The following is an 18,058-nucleotide window of genomic DNA, read 5'->3' as shown; positions in this document are numbered from 1 at the left end:
GCCCCAAAGGCACAACAACAAGAAATGCTCATCACGCCCCTCTCTCCTCTGTCAATCAACCTCCTAGAAGGCGCTCTGTCGCCTCGCAAGGTGGCCCTGCACTTAGAATTGAACTGACAGTAAGAACGTGAGGTGTCGTTTACTGCCCCCAAACAAGCAGGAGCCTATGCTAAATCCTGTCACACACCCACCTTCCTTCTTTGGCGTTAAACAGGTTACAAGCCCTGCGACCCTCAGGTGATCCGAGACCGCGTGGCCCACATGGAGTTCTGTTATCAAGAGCTTTGCCAGCTGGCGGCCGAGCGCCGGGCCCGCCTGGAAGAGTCCCGTCGCCTCTGGAAGTTCTTCTGGGAGATGGCAGAGGAGGAAGGCTGGATACGGGAGAAGGAAAAGATCCTGTCCTCCGATGATTACGGGAAGGACCTGACCAGTGTCATGCGCCTGCTCAGCAAGCACCGGGCCTTCGAGGATGAGATGAGCGGCCGCAGCGGCCACTTCGAGCAGGCCATCAAAGAAGGTGAAGACATGATCGCGGAGGAGCACTTCGGATCAGAGAAGATCCGAGAGAGGATCATGTACATCCGGGAGCAGTGGGCCAACCTGGAGCAGCTCTCGGCCATTCGGAAGGCGCGCCTAGAGGAGGCCTCGCTGCTGCACCAGTTCCAGGCGGACGCCGACGACATCGACGCCTGGATGCTGGACCTCCTGAAGATCGTGTCCAGCAGCGACGTGGGCCACGACGAGTACTCCACCCAGTCCCTGGTCAAGAAACACAAGGATGTGGCAGAGGAGATCGCCAACTACAGGCCCACCATCGACTCGCTGCACGAGCAGGCTGGCGCCCTTCCGCGGGAGCACGCAGAGTCCCCAGAGGTCAGGGGCCGGCTGTCAGGCATCGAGGAGCGGTACAAGGAGGTGGCTGAGCTGACGCGGCTGAGGAAGCAGGCGCTGCAGGACACCCTGGCCCTGTACAAGATGTTCAGCGAGGCTGACGCCTGTGAGCTCTGGATCGACGAGAAGGAGCAGTGGCTCAACAACATGCAGATCCCAGAGAAGCTGGAGGACCTGGAGGTCATCCAGCATAGGTGAGCGAGGGGCAGGGGTGCTGCTGGGGGGATGGGGCTCCGGCCGGCTCCTCGTCACTGCCAGTGACCAAGGAGGCGACTCCCCTGTTGAATTGCCTTTTCAGGTTTGAGAGCCTGGAACCGGAAATGAATAACCAGGCTTCCCGGGTCGCAGTAGTGAACCAGATTGCACGACAGCTCATGCACAGCGGCCACCCGAGTGAGAAGGAAATCAAAGCCCAGCAGGACAAACTCAACACGAGGTGAGCGCGAGGCCAGCCGTGTGTGGGGCCGGCGACGGTGAGGTCACTTGTTGAGCCCTGCTGTCAGGAATTTCCTGCACGGGGTCACTGGCACTGTGGCACTGATGTCATGGCATTGGCATCTGCCTTTTGACATAGACTGATTTTGCAAGAACTGTCTTTCGGGGCGACCTCGTTCAGGGCAGGCCAACATCTGCCCCTCCCCACATCAGAAGTTAGGGCCGTGGGGAGATATCACGGCATCAGGGTGGCTCCTGTGCTGTCCCTTTTAAGGTGATTTCTGGAGCAGGATTTCGGCATGTTTGAGACGTTAAGTGGCCAGCGAAAGTCCTGATTATCAAGGTAGACCTTTGTCCAGGTCTAATCTTTCTCTTGAGTAAACCACATTTGAATAGGTTGTGGTAGCACGATGGCCTCGGTTTGGAAGGTAACTGTCAGGTATTAGGTTTGGAAAATGTTCATTAGGTACAGCTCAGAGATGAGTAAGATGTGTGTGGCACACATGAATCAGTTGATTCTTTGAGGGACAAATTGTCTTGTCACGGCTCATGTTGGAGCTCTTGAAGAAGTCTCTGTTCATGTCAGGCTTTTTCCAGTTACATTACATCCCTGAGCTGTTTCAATAATATTTGATGTCCATATACAGAGTGAGATGATTTTCCAAAAAACATGTAGTCAAAGCAAAGGTGGAGGGGGAGGAAATTGCAGCTTTGATCATCACTCATCACTGTTAATTTCATTATCGAGCCATGAGCTGTCAGCCTCTCTTCACACTGCTCTCTCTACCGCCCCTGTCCCCACAGGTGGAGTCAGTTCCGAGAGCTGGTTGACAGAAAGAAGGACGCGCTTCTCTCTGCCCTGAGCATACAGAACTACCACCTCGAGTGCAATGAAACCAAATCCTGGATTCGGGAAAAGACCAAGGTTATTGAATCCACCCAGGACCTGGGCAACGACCTGGCCGGCGTCATGGCCCTGCAGCGCAAGCTGACCGGCATGGAGCGGGACTTGGTGGCCATCGAGGCGAAGCTGAGTGACCTGCAGAAGGAGGCGGAGAAGCTGGAGTCGGAGCACCCCGACCAAGCTCAAGCCATCCTGTCTCGGCTGGCCGAGATCAGCGACGTGTGGGAGGAGATGAAGACCACCCTGAGAAACCGTGAGGCCTCCCTGGGCGAGGCCAGCAAGCTGCAGCAGTTCCTGCGGGACCTGGACGACTTCCAGTCCTGGCTCTCCAGGACCCAGACAGCTATCGCGTCGGAAGACATGCCCAACACCCTCACCGAGGCTGAGAAGCTTCTCACGCAGCATGAGAACATCAAAAATGAGATTGACAACTACGAGGAGGACTACCAGAAGATGAGGGACATGGGCGAGATGGTCACCCAGGGCCAGACCGATGCCCAGTACATGTTTCTGCGGCAGCGGCTGCAGGCTTTGGACACTGGGTGGAACGAGCTCCACAAAATGTGGGAGAACAGGCAAAACCTCCTGTCCCAGTCCCATGCCTACCAGCAGTTCCTCAGGGACACGAAGCAAGCCGAAGCCTTCCTTAACAACCAGGTAAGAATGTTTGCCATTGCCTTTGCTTCCTGCCTCTTAGGGCAGGTCCTGGTTGCCTCCTGAAACATTTTTGGCCAGGGCTACTGCTTTAACCCACACCTGTGTGAGGGCAGAGGGGTGACCTAGCAACTTTTCTCCGCTCATGGCTCCTAAGGCATTGAAACCCATCACGATGTAGAGGGCAAGAATTGAATATTTCCATGGGAGCTGTCTCGCCTTGCAAAGTATGATTCTGTTTCAACTATGACTGAGGACCCTTTATGTTCATAGTATGTCCTCATAGTAACTCATTAAATTGGCCATATTCAGTGTGCTAGAAATCCAATTTAAAAGGTACAGGGAGGATTTTTTTTTTTTTTTACTGAACAGCTCTCTTGTTCTAGAAGAGTCAGGGACTTCACCTGATGACACAAGGCAGAGATTAGAAAAAGAAAAACAGCTGACGCTGGTGCTAGTTTCTCTTAAAAGAGTTTTGGAAGGTACATTTCTATTGCCTTCGTGGACACAGAAGAGGACCCTCGAGGCTGATGCGCAGAGCTGTGCTTGCTTTCCTCACTCACTGTGGGAGAAAACTTAGATTTAACCGCTTAGGAAAATGTAGTCACTTGTGGTGTCCCACTGGGTTTCTTCCCCCTCCCACCTTTTTATTTTACCATGTTCAATAGATTATTTCCTTCCCGTGTAATGAGTAACGAAACAAATATGGTAGAGAGTGCTTTTGCTATGCTGAAAGTTAGTCACGTTTCATGATGTCTCATTCTGCTGTGATTTTCTTTTCTTCCCCTATTTTAAAATAAGGAATATGTTTTGGCCCATACTGAAATGCCTACCACCCTGGAAGGAGCAGAAGCGGCCATTAAAAAACAAGAGGACTTCATGACCACCATGGACGCCAACGAGGAAAAGATCAATGCTGTTGTGGAGACCGGCCGGAGGCTGGTGAGCGATGGCAACATCAACTCGGATCGCATCCAGGAGAAGGTGGACTCGATCGATGACAGGTACAGTGTTCTGAGGGTCTTAAAGGGAGTCCTGCACCCTGAGATTCGCAGGCATCTGAATCAGTGGCTGAAAGTCCTAGGGACTCCGGGTATAAATTTCCAAATAGGCGGGATATGGACACCTAGCAAAATTTAATCTGCCTATCAGAGAACATCAGTGAGCAGCAAATGACAGCCTGAGACTGTGGTTCTCATTGCAAGACACGCACAAGTGTCCAGAAAAGTAAAGAAAGCCTGAAATGCCAAGTTAATCCTTAACCAAAGACTTGAGAGCGATAATGCTGAGTAGCATTTGGGTATAAGCCATGCCCTTCCAGAATTGACACGAGCCTGTCACCCGATGGGACCTGAGAGCCAGACACTTCCCCAGCTGCGCCCATGTTCACCTTCATCCACACAAGATCTGCCGAAGCCCATCAGGAAGGGAGTAGGGAGGGCGGGCAGGGTTTGCTTGTCCTGAGTACCTGGCAGAGCCACAAAGGAACATTATCAGGCCTTTCTTAGAAAATTGGCTTGGCTAATGCTGTAATAAGATCCTTTTCATGATGAGGGAAAAGGCCCTTTCCCTCGTTTGCCAAGGTGCCTCTAAGATTGGATGCTTTTGTTTTATTTTTATTTATTTATTTATTTATTTGCAGTTCTAAAAGGTTCTCTCTCTGACTGAAGGCCAGTGTACTTTGTTTGACCTTCCCCCCTAAGTTTCTCCTTGCCTTTGTTTGTACCCAAGTGGGAAGTCTGGACAGATCAAGCTTTGGGTGCACTGGTGGGGGCTGGCTCTGGACTGGCCCTCCCTGTCCTGGTCCGGCCCATCCGGGTCAGTCACTAACCTCTATTCCAACCAGTTTTCTCTGACCCCAGTTTGGGCTGGATTCTAAGGGCTTATTATGATGAGATTGATGTCATTGAGAACGAAGCTCTTCCACAAGGCTTCTCTGTCTCCCAAGTGCAGTGAACAGGAAGAACTTACTGCTGAGAGTGGTTCCTTGCTTACCATAGCTGAGAGGGTCTCCTGGGACCTTAGGGTCCTGGGCCAGATTAACTTTTTATGATATGGTGTAAAAGGGGGAATTAATGACTCTTCCCCCGTAAAGATTGAGCTCTCCTGGCGTTAGCCCTTCCAGTCTGACTTTTGCACTGCTTCTGAGCCTAAACCGTATATTCTAAGGGTGATTCGATGGAATAGGGTATAATATAGATTAATTACAGTTTGTATCTGTTGCTTTTAAAACAGCTACAAAAAGAGGAAAAAAAAAATTCCCTCCACCAGAGCCTTCTTAAATGAGTGTGAGAAACAAGGATTGGACAAGGCATTCTTAACCTGGAGAAAAAGAATTTCCTTTTTTCCTGATGTTAAATCTCTCATTGTGTTGTAAATGTGATACCCCATGTCCTGCCGTGTTCGATGCACACAGCTGGTTTACTGAAGGTGGGCTTGGCAGTTAGGGACACACGTGTTCACCCTGCGTGCGGCTGCCTGGCAGCTTCCTTGGTGTATTTATACGTCCCCTGGTGCCGCAGCTGTGAGGGGTTGTTGGAAGCAGGTGATGTTGTCAAGACTGGCGACTTCTGGATATGAGATGACACTTCAGCAGCCCTCAGTTGTGGCTTGACCTTCCTTTTGCCCTTGACTGAGAGAGCCGGAGCTCCTGGAGTTCCAGAGCCTCCTTAGGATTTCTGATTTTAAAAAGAACTGGAAAGAGGATCCTGTACTATCCATAAGCATACCAAAAATGGAAGAGGAGGGGGCTTTCCATTGGTCTGCTCGAAGGAGGGCTACTTTTTCTTATTTTCCTCGATGGGTATTAACTGAATTCTGGTTTCACTTTAATGTCCCCCGAGGCCTTAAGATCTGAAACTGACCCCAGAGGATACTTTCAGTTATAAAAATATACAAATCTCTGAGTCCCAGGTGTTGTAGGGACACAAGCTAAGGAAATATCTCAACCTTCAGATCTTAGTCCCTTTGTGCACATTCTGACGCTCTTGTGAAGCTATTCTCATAGAATGCAGAATCACTATAATGGGCTTACGTTCCGGAAATCTTGTCGATTACCGCAGTTTGTTGAAATGAAAAAGTACTAGAACAAAGACACTGACTCTTAGCAGATGTGGGTGGGTCGCGAGGGGCCTTTAACGTGCTTGTGACTGGGTAGCAAGGAGCCTGCTGTCCAAGTCTGTCCCCAGCTGAGCTTCCTGGCTCAGGAAAATTCCAGCCATGGGGAAATCCTGAGAGAGCAAGGAACAGTGTCCAGCCTCATAAAGCCAGACCCTATCTCACATGGGGAAAAAGGCTCACAGACTACCAGTCCGTGTTACTCAGGCACCTGTGCTTCTTTACTTTTCACAAGAACTAGAGTTAAACCCAGCATCTGCCTCCTGTGATGAGGGAGCTTTTGAGTCTGGTGATAGGGATAGGAGGTGAGAGGTGGAAATAAAGCCAGGGATTTAACCTTGCCCCACACAAAGAGCACTCTTAGGACTGTGGGAAACTACGGCCAAGTGTTATAGACGGTCCTTCCCTATAATTAACTCCACGATTTAGCTTTGAAAGACTCTCCTGAGTTTCACTTCCCATGAACCATTTTGCTTGCTGCTAGTAAACAGTTAAGCCACACTCGCTTCTCTCGAGGGTTTTCTGAGTCAGCATCAGGCTCTGCTGCCTGCATAGCTGTTTCTCACTCCACAGAGCCTATCACTCAACGACCATCATTATGCCTTCCGCATAGATGTGTGTCGTTTGGACATGGGGACCGAAGTCACCATTTGGCTTTTTTCTTTTTCATGGTTTCACTCTAAGAGAAAAATTGCCCGGGCAGGTATCTATTGGGCACACATGAGACTCGATTATCTAAGAAATACATTCAAATTTCTGTCTGGTTGTATTTCTCCCTTAGTGAGGAATCTCAGTGTCTGAAACTGTTTTGATTTCCGTTATTTCCATGTCCTGTTGTAACTGCCAGTATCTGTGAGTTTTTCTTGTTTGTCCTAGTGCTTTCCTGGGATTCTATGGAAAGGAAATGGGATCTTTTATTCAAGGCCTTTGACTGAAGGCAGGACTCTTGCATTTTGTCACTAACTCCAATTCAAATGACCTCCCTCCAGAAAATTTGCTTTATTGTTATAAAACCTTCTACAAACAGTGACTGGAATTTGAGGGTAGGGTGTAGGGCACTGAGGAACTTTTCTTGACATTCCTTCCTCACCCACCTTTTTAGATGACTCATTCATTTAGCCCAGATTTGCCAGCAATTTTTAAAATTTTTAATTTTTGGTCTCTGAGAAAGGATAACAGTAAATTAAAGGGTTCTGACTTTTATTTATTGTTATAAAAGCAATAGAATATCTGAATTTGGGGGGGGACTACAACCTTTAACTTCATTCCTAGCACATGCCATTTTAGTTTTTCCTTTCTAATCTGTGCCTTAGAGTTTTATATCCTTGAATTATGCATAAACTCTTTTCATTTAGCATTATATAAGAAGTATTTTTCTATTTTCTCATTTCGCCTACGTGGTATAAGTATATTAAGATTCCTTTTTCTGAAGCTATGGAACCCCTTTCAACTAAAAAAAAAAAAAAAAAGGTAAAAGTCATCTTACGTATCTAGTGTGACAGTATTATTTCCACTCATTTCAGTCCTATTCCGTGAGCACCGGTGCCCGTAGGAGCGGAGGGCGTTTCCTTTTGGCCCAGGCACATGACACCCACAGTGCTGCCCCTTGTTCTGCCCGCGCTTACTGAGGACCCGTGTGCCACTGCGTGCTGCTGCAAGATCCTTCATGCTCCTAAGGGTCTTTGAAAGCCAGTTAGCAGCCAAGTGCTCACCCAGCTGCTCTTTCTTATCACTCGGGAGAATCCGAGTTTATGTTCTCATCTCTGCCGTGGAGCCTGAGGGCGTCGGATGAGTCTTTGCCCAGTCTCTTGAGGAAGAAACTGCTTTGAGAATCAGAATGAAAAACTCAGACTCCTCATTAGCATTCTCCCTTTGCCTCTCTCAATACCCTGCACGTAGGCTGGTTTGTTCAGGTTACCCCGGAATATACGGGGAGCTGCGTTACAGCAGCGCTGTGTGGTTCTCAGCATGGGGTAGCTCTCCCTGTTGCAGGGGAACTGTGTAAAGGCAGTCCTTTTCACAGTGCCCACGGCATTCTCACAGCTGTGCAGTCTCTGGGGGAGAACCGAAGCCACTGTGTGCATGGAGGAAGTTTGCCAGTGAGTTCTGGCACCTCCACAGTGTGTGCGAGGGAGCCCTATGTACAGTGTTCCAGCTGGGGAGCAAGCACCCCATTTCCCTTGTTCACCAAGTTCAGCAGCCTCTTCCAATTCTCACAATGTTTGAAGGTGTTGTACTCTAACTTCTTTAAACCTTGGTTACCCTTATCCATTAACAAAGAGAGGAACTGACTTAGTAGCTAATCTTACAGGGCAAAAAATTTTCATTCCTGGTTTATTTTTGATGAGTTTTTCTCAGGATGGGAATCTGTTTATCAGGAAATGTTCATTTAAAGCCAGTTACATGATTATAGTTTTTTCTTAGCCGTATATATACATGTCTTGCCACCCAGTTATGAGTTTCTTGAAAATATATTTCAGCTTCTCCCACAGAGCCTAAAATGAGGGCTGGTACACATTGCGAGCTGAGATTTTCGTTTTCCTAGCACCAGATTGGGGAGCATCAGAGTTTATACGGCTCATGTGACTGTATCCTTCGCCTGTTGCGTGGCGTGGACAGGTGTTTCGCTCTCCTTTGTACCATGGCTTACTCATTGGGAGAATGCTAAACTCTTGTTTATCTTCCCTCCTTGACATAATTGAGAACTGTAAGCAAACTGTTTTCAGCATATTTTAGAAACCCAGGAAAGAGACTGAGCTGTGAAATCTGTGGTTCAAGGATTCTCTCCTTCCTTTTTAAAAAATGATTCTTGTTCTTATCACAGACATAGGAAGAACCGGGAGGCAGCCAGTGAGCTGCTGATGAGACTGAAGGACAACAGGGATCTGCAGAAATTCCTGCAGGATTGTCAGGAGGTATGTCTCCCTTTAATCTCTCCCTTCCTGATTTCCAGCAAGAGCCAGCATTTGGCACAAGAGCCCCTGGAATTACAAAATTAACTGAGGGCAGAAATTCATACCACATAATTTTCAGGTGAGGCAGTGTGGTACTTTGTCAGTTCTCCAAACTACGAATTACCACTTACAGGAGCTGGGTTATTATAATCTGGAATATTACAGTTTAGAACTATACTGTCCGTTATAGTAGACATTAGCCACATGTGGCTATTTCATTTTAAAAGGAAGTAAAATGAAGAGGATAGTTCTTCCATCTTACGAGCTGTATTTGAAGTCCCCAGTAGCCCACTGGGATGCGTGGCTGCCATATCGGACATCCAGACCTCACGTGTTCCCATCATCCAAGGAAGTTATATACTGATATCCTAGAATGTTCTATACCCTAAGAGCATTTAATATTTTAACTGCTTAAAGCCACATACATTCTTTCCAGTGGAACGGAAAGAAACAACTAAAAGGAACTGGAACTGGCCACCCAGAGAGGAAGCAGAGATTTAAATCATGCATACCGAGTTTCTTAACCCAAGACCTTAAAGCGCCCACCTTTCAGGCTCTTTAGATTTGCGTCTAATATGCCAAGAGCAGTAGTAATCCTGATTTCAAGCTCTGAGTGTTAACATGTGCTCTTGGTCTGATGGTTGTCACACTACTTCATGCAGCCCTGATACCTGCATAAACAAACTTGGAAAAAGTAAAGTTAGCCAGCAAATGCGGTTCTCTGCGAGCTAGTTAGAGAAAAGCCTGTAGCTGACTTCACATGTGTGAGTTCATGAGCACGTTGTGACTCAGTCTTCTGGTTTTTTACATTAAATTCCCTCAGAGGCAAAAATGGGGTGAAGAATATACAAGCGAAGCTGCAGGGGACCTTGGGTGCAGAGAAGGGTAGCGGGTGTGGGGAGGGGATCAGGTTGTGTGCTAAGAAAGTGACTCAAAGCAGCACAAACACCTTGCAGGCAAACGTGTGGCTGTGTGTTAAAAGAGATACGGCTCTAATAACAGTTGTCATGTTAGATCATCTGTGACAGAAACAGAAGCAATCTTTCATGTCCATTAAACTGCTGTCTTAACTGAATCTTGTAATATGCTCCAGCAACTAAACCTTAAGAAAAGAAGGAAAGCCCGGAAGCTCTGTAGTTTATTGTCTCTCAGTTTTCAGCACCACAGAGATGAATCTAGATCTCTGGGGAATTTGCCTGAAGACAGGAGTGCCTGCCTCTTTAAGTGACATCCAAGCATTAATAATCCATTTGAATAGGATGCTCACTTAAAGAGGTCTCCCTGTCCCAAGTCAGGGCACAGAGGAGAGTAGAGGGATGTAAAGTAGCTGTATGGCGTTGCATGTTGTGTCGTAGGGAATACCAAGTGGCCCTGGAGCATTGGAGGCTGAAAGGGGTCAGGAGTGTTTGCAGCCTGGGCTGTGCGCTCCACAGGTTGGAGGGCCCTGTATTACCTTGAAGGTTCCCCTGAAGCACATGATGACTCGTTTTAACCTCAGGCTGTACTTGGGGAAGATGGGGGATCAGTGGAATTACATGCTCTTGCCTAGAGGGCAAGTGAATGAAAAGCAATGCATAGATCTGACCATGGTGGAAACCTGGGCTAAATTTGAGAAGAAAAATGCAGGGAAATGAGCAGGAGGTTGAGGGGACAAAAAGAACCTTTGGGAGAAACCTAGCAGAAATTTCCAGCCCCTGTTTTCCATTTACATAAGTGTGGATTCATACAGATGTGTGGGAAGAGCGAGTCGATAAAATGATAGTCCTTCCCAGTGGAATCACAGCACGTAGTCTCAGTTAAGCCTTTAGATCTTTATTCACACTTGTTCCAGGCTGGCGTCCGTGGTTACGAGGAGTGCACCCCTCACACCCCAGGGACTGTTAGGCATGCCCCGGGGCTCAGTCTGCACGATTTCCCCTTAAAGCATGCAGGCAGATTTCGGCTGGGCTTTTCTGTCCTGGAGATTATTTGTAGGTCTCCTGTGACTGCTCTGCCACGTCTCCTGGTGGTTTTTTCTTTTTTCTTTACCTTGAACCTCATGAAGTTAGTACAACCATAGTATCAGCTGGGGGCAGGGCGCGGAGAGGGGGAGGGTGTCACAGCATATCCGGTTTCCTCAAAGTGATGGAATTTAGGTCAAGTTTGGGGGTTTCAAAACCCTTGGAGTAAAAGTATAAGAAAAGGAGTGATATGTATTATTTTTTTTGGATGTAAACTTTCTGTCATTCATCCTTATTAAAATACTCCTTTTTTAATAAAGCCAGGTATTCTGAGAATGGAGTTTATGTATGTACCAGCCCTTCATTTGAAAATCTACCTGTGATGCTGGTAGATGTTTACAGAGCACCCAGACGTCAGATGTAATAACATTGCTGGCTGTCGGTATTGTTTAAAGTCTAAGGACTCCAAATTTTCTCTCCGTCGCACTCCCTTCTTCGCGGGTGCCTTGGCTGGAGGAGGCATGGGTTGTGAAATCTTGCGTTGTTGCCACCCTCTCCCCCTCCCCATAAATACTGCCTAGATGGGGAAGTTATTGCAGCAGCAACATGGTGGGAATGAGCAGGGGTCCACCTAGTCCCTGTTACAGATGGTGGGTACAAAGAGTGTCATTTTAGTAGTGTTGTTTTAATCTGATATCCTGAAAAATGAATGATTTGAAAGGTACTTACACGTTTCTCTTCTTTTCCCGTTTCTGAAACGGATGCTTTTTTGTTTTGTTTTGTTTTGTTTTGTTTTGTTTTGTTTTTAAGGAGGGCAGTATAACTGGACATGTGTGGGACAGGGTAGCGAGTTCCGTGCTTTGCTTTTAGCTTAATTCATTGATCAAAGCATTTTTCCTATCCTTTTCCAGGCTGCATAGTGTTCTTTTCTGCAGGGTATGAGTATATTCTTAAATGACCTTTGTAAATGCCCACAGATAATAACGATAGCTCTGATTCCAGAATACGGATGAAGGGCTAATGCACTAGTGAGTTCCATAGATCACTTTCATTGTCCTGCATCGCATGATGCTTTTCCTGAAGGAGGATGTGTTCAGCAAAGAGCAGATTTGTTTATAAGCCTCGGATTTGTATGTAGTTTTTTGTTTGTTTATTTTTAAATCTCTTGGGTAGGTGATTATGAATAGTGAAAATATGTGAATGTACTTGGCACTTTGGATAAATGCCGTGTGTGTGTGTGTGTGTGTGTGTGTGTGTGTGTGTGTGTGTGTATAAAACACGGGAAATTTTTACCATTTGGTTTCCTTTTAATCTCTTTTCCCCTTTGATTGATCGAATGGCCATAGTATTTCAGATTTCAGCTACTCAGATAACTGGGAAATCGGTAATTGTTTTAAACGAGGAAATTTAGTGCCTCTGCTGTCATGTAACAAATCTGTGGTCCTTGCTTACAAAGGGCTTTATGAGATTTACTGGGTTTTCCTCTCAATAAAGAGTGACCTCAAAGATCTTGCTACCTTTTGCTCTCCACCCCCACCCCTCCCGCATGGTGGGTGAATAGCCTGAGACAGGTGAATACGGTGCCGGGAGTTCACCCACTTTCAGAGCCAGGGGCCTTCCCGTGACACATATCACCCTTCTTGACATCGTTTCCAAAGAACGGGCTTTCTATTGTTTAAGCAAATTTATGGGGAAATCTTTCCCGGCAGCAGCCCAGAGTCCAAGTGAATGGCCTTGGAAATAACTCTGTAAGGGGTTTCTACTGGCTTTATCTGCCATTTCTAAATCTTTGGAGATAGCACCGTGAAGAAGTTCAGGTGCAGATTTGTTGTGGCTGCGACTTGTGTAAAAGTGGGCTTCTTGTGGTCATGCAGAAGGGACATGGTCACTGACGACATTTCCTTTTGGCTCCAGGCCAGGACCTGGCCTGGCCAACTGTAGGCAGGCAGTAAGGAGCCGGGTGAATCGGGATGAGAGCCAGCTTGAGAAGTGTGTCCAGGGCCCGGGTTTGGGCTGACTCCCAGGCTGAGCCTCAAGAGAGAACTCCCTTCTCAGATCTGTCAGCGGCTGGCAGGCCTGGTGAGGCTTTCCAGAGTTCAGATCCAAGTAGACGTGTTGGATCTCCGAATCAAGTCCTGTGGAGTGTTCTTGGTCTGAATGGAAGGCCCTGTAGAGAAATAGTGGCTCTAGAAAAACGGGTGAAGGTGATTCCAACATGAAGGAAACATTGAGAAGGCATCATTGCTGTCTTATCCCTACCATGAGTGAGTTATTTATACTTTTTGGCATTCCTGCTGATACACCTGCGAAGGGGAGGAAGGGATGGAAGAGTAGGAATTTGGGTGGTTTTATGATAGAACTAAGAGTAAAAAGATTGAGTGGAGTGAAAGCCTGTTAATCATGATTAACATAGTATAGCTGGCACAGGTATTTAGAAGAGAAAGAATGTTACTTGGACGGGTTAGGGCAGAATTTTAAACACAAGCCTTTGTGGGGGAAAGCCGGTTAAGTGTGTGCCAAACAGTTTGAAAGCTGGCTCCGAGGGTTTTTGTGCTTCTGGATTTAATGTTAGGTATCTGGTTTGGAGCAAGGCTGAGGCCAGCCTCCCTGCAGTGGAGATACCTGTCGTGACGGATCAGGGTTGTAAAGTAAATATTTGGTTGTCTGTTGACATAGAAACCTGCAGTATGCATAGTATGACATAACGTAACTCTTTCCAGGCAGAAAAAGGGCTGATGTCTCTGATCACAATCTCTGAAACCTTCCTGGGATTTCCCCCCACCCCCATTTTTTTCCTTCCTAGCTGTCTCTGTGGATCAACGAAAAGATGCTTACAGCCCAGGACATGTCTTACGATGAAGCCAGAAATCTGCACAGTAAATGGTTAAAACATCAAGCATTTATGGCAGAACTTGCATCCAACAAAGAATGGCTTGACAAAATTGAGAAGGTGAGTTAAAATGTTTGCTGAGTCTCCCATTTCTGCAGTGTGGCCTTGATAAGAAAATGAAGTGGGTGGGAATGAGTCCTTTTTATTTAGCACACTTTCCAACACATTTCAGTCATATCTGATAATGTACAAAAGTTACATAGTCAGTAGCAGTCCCACTTGCACTTAACCAGTTTCTGACTTCAGCGTAGCAGAAGAGAGAAAAGCAAAAACCCAACCAGTGATACAAAGCACTTAAGATTTATCTTTTCATGAGTACTAAGTGTTCAGTTTCTGTTGTGCCTCTCACCTGCTGCACCTGAATGGACCGCGAGCCCCTGGGCAGGGTCCCCAGTATCTTGATCATAGTACGTGTGTAGGACTGTGACAGACACTGGTCAGATCCAGCTGTACATCTAAAATCTACAGAATTTAGAAAATACTATGTATTTTTAGATTTCCTTATTTTTCTTGTGGGACTGCTGTATAAGAGGCACTACAATAATTTAAAATGTATCGCAGCATAGGGAAGATTCTATGCAGCATAACTGATGTGAATGTGATGCTTTTTATATTGTTTCAGATTCGTTAGAATAATGTGTTGTGGTCTTTTAAGGGTGGAGTTGAGGGGATAAAGTGTTTGGTTATCAGCATTAAATGTCCCGTGGCCCCAGTTGAAACTATTTCAGTGTGCAGAAATCACTCCTTGCTCGACTCGCATAAAAGCCGTGTAGCGTGTGTAGACTAGGCCATTGTCAAGTTTATTGAGCAGTAACTTCATGTGCAGAGAGAGAGAGAGAGAGAGAGAGTTTTGAATGAATGGGTAAATTGCAGATCAAATAATCTTAGGTTTGTTGTTCACAGTGACATTTGTTCTCTAGCAAACGATAACCACAGTGGTTTGTATTTTCTAGGAAGGAATGCAGCTCATTTCAGAAAAGCCTGAGACGGAAGCAGTGGTAAAGGAGAAACTCACTGGTTTACATAAAATGTGGGAGGTCCTTGAATCCACCACCCAGACCAAGGCCCAGCGGCTCTTTGATGCAAACAAGGCTGAACTCTTCACCCAGAGCTGTGCGGACCTGGACAAATGGCTGCACGGCCTGGAGAGTCAGATTCAATCTGATGACTACGGCAAAGACCTTACCAGCGTCAACATCCTGCTGAAAAAGCAACAGGCAAGTGGGGGAGGTGACCACCACCGCCAGCCTGCTTCTGTTGTACTGCCATAGTCTTAACTCATCCACTGTGTTCTTAACCATCCACCTTCTCTACGAAGGGATTTAACCCAGCAAAGTGTTCGCTCCAGTAGCAGCATGGGACGTTCCCAGAATCAACTGGAAAGAAACTGTTAGGAGTATTGGATGTTTTTTTATTATCACCATCTTAATTGGTGGATATAGTACCATCATCTAACAGTCGAGTAACTATTCGTTCATTCAGCTCTGTAACTTACATGAAGGAAGGTTATCATGTTCACATACTTTGCTATATAACATCTAGATATGTGAGTTATTAGAGTTGTTCATGGTGCATTTTTTTAAGTAATGAAAGAAATTCGATTTTTTATATCATGATAGAGCACTCTGAGGGCAAATGAATTTATGAGAAATTGAAATTTGTAAGTTACTTCATATTTATAAGAAAATAGCTCCAGTGAGTTTGAGAAAGTAACTCGGTGGTAGAAACTTCTGGTGGCTCCCGTGGCTGGGTTTGCAGGTGTGTGTGGCTGAGGCCCAGGCCCCGCAGTTCTGCTTAGAACCAACAGAGGCGCTGTGGCCGAGGCCGAGGCTTGTTTCTGCATCCAGAGTGACACCTACCATTACTTTGCTAGATGCTTTGATTACTCTGCTCTTTAAGTCATTAGGTATTAAGGAGTTTTTTTCCATGGGTCGTTTTTCGTCAGAGCTGTTTACGTCCCCTACCTACAAAGGGAGTCAGTTTGTTTCCAGAGGTGGCCCCCTTGTCTCTAAGCTGTCAGAGTATACGGTCTTCCCGGTGTGATGTGTGCTAAGGAAGACACCTCCACTTTTGCTTTTGTCCATTTTCCTTAGGTAAATAAACAATGACCATGTTTTCAGCTGATTATCCAAGTATGTAGACAAAGAATAATCAGCTTTCTGACTGAAGAAATTGAGGGAAGATGTCCTTCTTGCCTAAAAGAATTAGAACCTCAAGACTTTACTGCTTCCTGATCGCTAAACTGGTTCCCAACATTGTTATGGCTTCTGAACAGGCAGATAGAGACTCCTTGCTTCATGGTTAATTATTTTTTCCCCTGTTATTTCCCTGCTGCATTCCTGGGTAAACTTGAGTGTTATCCCCAAATTTAAAAATCTTAGAAAGGGGTTTTTAAAAACTCAGCCGAGGGGGTGGCCAGTTAGCTCGGTTAGAGCACAGTGCTCTTAACAACAAGGTTGCTAGTTCGATCCCACATGGGCCACCGAGCTGCGCCCTCCACAACTAGGTTGAAACAACTATTTGACTTGGAGCTGATGGGTCCTGGAAAAACACACCTAAATAAACGAAAGTTTAAAAAAAGGTCAGCTGATGGAGTGGGATTCTAATTGATAGTTTGATAGGTGTTAGGAACCATTTCTTAAGGCTGTCCACTGTATAAATTTATATTCTTCAGTCTTCCATTTTCGCCAATGCCAAAATAGCAAACATTTTATAGGACTGTCTGTGTTTCCCTTTGTCTCTGGTGTGAAGGTTGGTCTGTTTTCTGCCCTCAGATGCTGGAGAATCAGATGGAGGTGCGGAAGAAGGAGATCGAAGAGCTCCAGAGCCAGGCCCAGGCCCTGAGTCAGGAGGGGAAAAGCACCGACGAGGTGGACAGCAAGCGCCTCACTGTGCAGACCAAGTTCATGGAGCTGCTAGAGCCCCTGAATGAAAGGAAGCACAATCTGCTGGCCTCCAAAGAGATCCATCAGTTCAACAGGGATGTGGAGGACGAGATTGTGAGTAGACCCTCTCTGCACAAGTGGCTTTTCCATAAACCTCCTCTCCTGGAGCCATGTTCTCGCTTCTCTGCCGGACTCACCTTGGGCCGCGTTGGTGAGCTGAGCTGTCCAAGCCCATGCTATGTGGATTCTGGGGGTTTTTTCCTCTCTTACACAAAATGCAACTCCACTTTTCTCTCCCATTTTCTAAAGATGTTCTAGTATTTTAATCCCCCTAGAACACTAATTTCAAAAATAAATAAAACAAGGACTTGGAGCGAGTCCAGCATCGAGGATGGGGTAAGGTCAAGGAGACGAGCCGTTGCCCTGGGTCGGAGAAGGGCTGGGTCCTTAGCAGCCCCTCCCATGGAGACAGAATGAGCCAGCCTCCCTGCTGTACTTGTTTGCATCAGATACTTCTCTCTGAGCGCTCCTGACCACTTACTTACAATTCTTTCCAGCTTTGGGTTGGAGAGAGGATGCCTTTGGCGACTTCCACGGATCATGGCCACAACCTGCAGACTGTGCAGCTGTTAATAAAGAAAAATCAGGTAAGCATTTCTGCGGGAGGGGGGGGGACTCTTGTCTGACAGGTAACTGCTCTGATTTCCAAGGCAGAGCACGTGAGGGAGCCCTGGAGGTTCACGGTTTCTCCTTGGCCCTCACCGCGTGCTGCTGCGGTTTAGGAAACCTTCTATGTGTGTTCCCTGTTCCCACAGACCCTCCAGAAAGAAATCCAGGGGCACCAGCCTCGCATCGATGACATCTTTGAGAGGAGCCAAAACATCATCGCCGACGGCAGTAGCCTGAACGCCGAGGCTATCCGGCAGAGGCTGGCCGACCTGAAGCAGCTGTGGGGCCTCCTCATTGAGGAGACGGAGAAGCGCCACAGGCGGCTGGAGGAGGCGCACAGGGCCCAGCAGTACTACTTCGATGCCGCCGAGGCCGAGGCCTGGATGAGCGAGCAGGAGCTGTACATGATGTCCGAGGAGAAGGCCAAGGTGAGAGAGCCCCCGAGCAGCCTCGGACGGGAAGAGCCCCGAGCTCATTTCCTGCTGGCCGCCGGGTCTTTGTGAACCATTTCATTATTTCCTTCGCGTAGCATGGCACGGCACCATGGTGCATAAAGGTGACTGACGTCTGCCTGCTCTTTCCCCTTGTCTGAATCCTGATATGCCATTAGCAGTGGGTCTTCCTGGCTTTTTTTTTTTTTAATGGAAATTTGCCAGAGTCCTTCTTGCTGTCTCTAGTGATGGGGTTAACCTAAATTTTACGTATAGCATACAGGACGC

The 18,058-nt window shown here is 46.9% G+C and overlaps 1 protein-coding gene across 3 annotated transcripts in view; it reads left to right on the top strand.

Annotated features, from left to right (window-relative positions):
• The window catches only part of SPTBN1 (spectrin beta, non-erythrocytic 1), a gene marked incomplete at its 5' end in the record, with an annotated part of 180,330 nt that overhangs the window by 138,790 nt on the left and 23,482 nt on the right, over positions 1 to 18,058 (top strand). For all 3 annotated transcript variants that reach the window (XM_081069287.1, XM_081069288.1, XM_081069289.1), the window contains 10 exons: positions 215 to 1,085; positions 1,190 to 1,327; positions 2,131 to 2,887; positions 3,686 to 3,888; positions 8,826 to 8,916; positions 13,699 to 13,845; positions 14,739 to 15,002; positions 16,560 to 16,784; positions 17,228 to 17,317; positions 17,486 to 17,767. In XM_081069287.1, the coding sequence (XP_080925413.1) occupies positions 215 to 1,085; positions 1,190 to 1,327; positions 2,131 to 2,887; positions 3,686 to 3,888; positions 8,826 to 8,916; positions 13,699 to 13,845; positions 14,739 to 15,002; positions 16,560 to 16,784; positions 17,228 to 17,317; positions 17,486 to 17,767 (3,068 nt within the window). The remainder of the gene's footprint in view (positions 1 to 214; positions 1,086 to 1,189; positions 1,328 to 2,130; positions 2,888 to 3,685; positions 3,889 to 8,825; positions 8,917 to 13,698; positions 13,846 to 14,738; positions 15,003 to 16,559; positions 16,785 to 17,227; positions 17,318 to 17,485; positions 17,768 to 18,058) is intronic.

The sequence above is a fragment of the Rhinolophus hipposideros genome (assembly GCF_964194185.1).
Source record: "Rhinolophus hipposideros genome assembly, chromosome: 12".
Taxonomy (NCBI): Eukaryota; Metazoa; Chordata; class Mammalia; order Chiroptera; family Rhinolophidae; genus Rhinolophus; species Rhinolophus hipposideros.
Note: the sequence above shows the minus strand (reverse complement) of the source record. Positions and strands in the feature narration are given on the sequence as shown.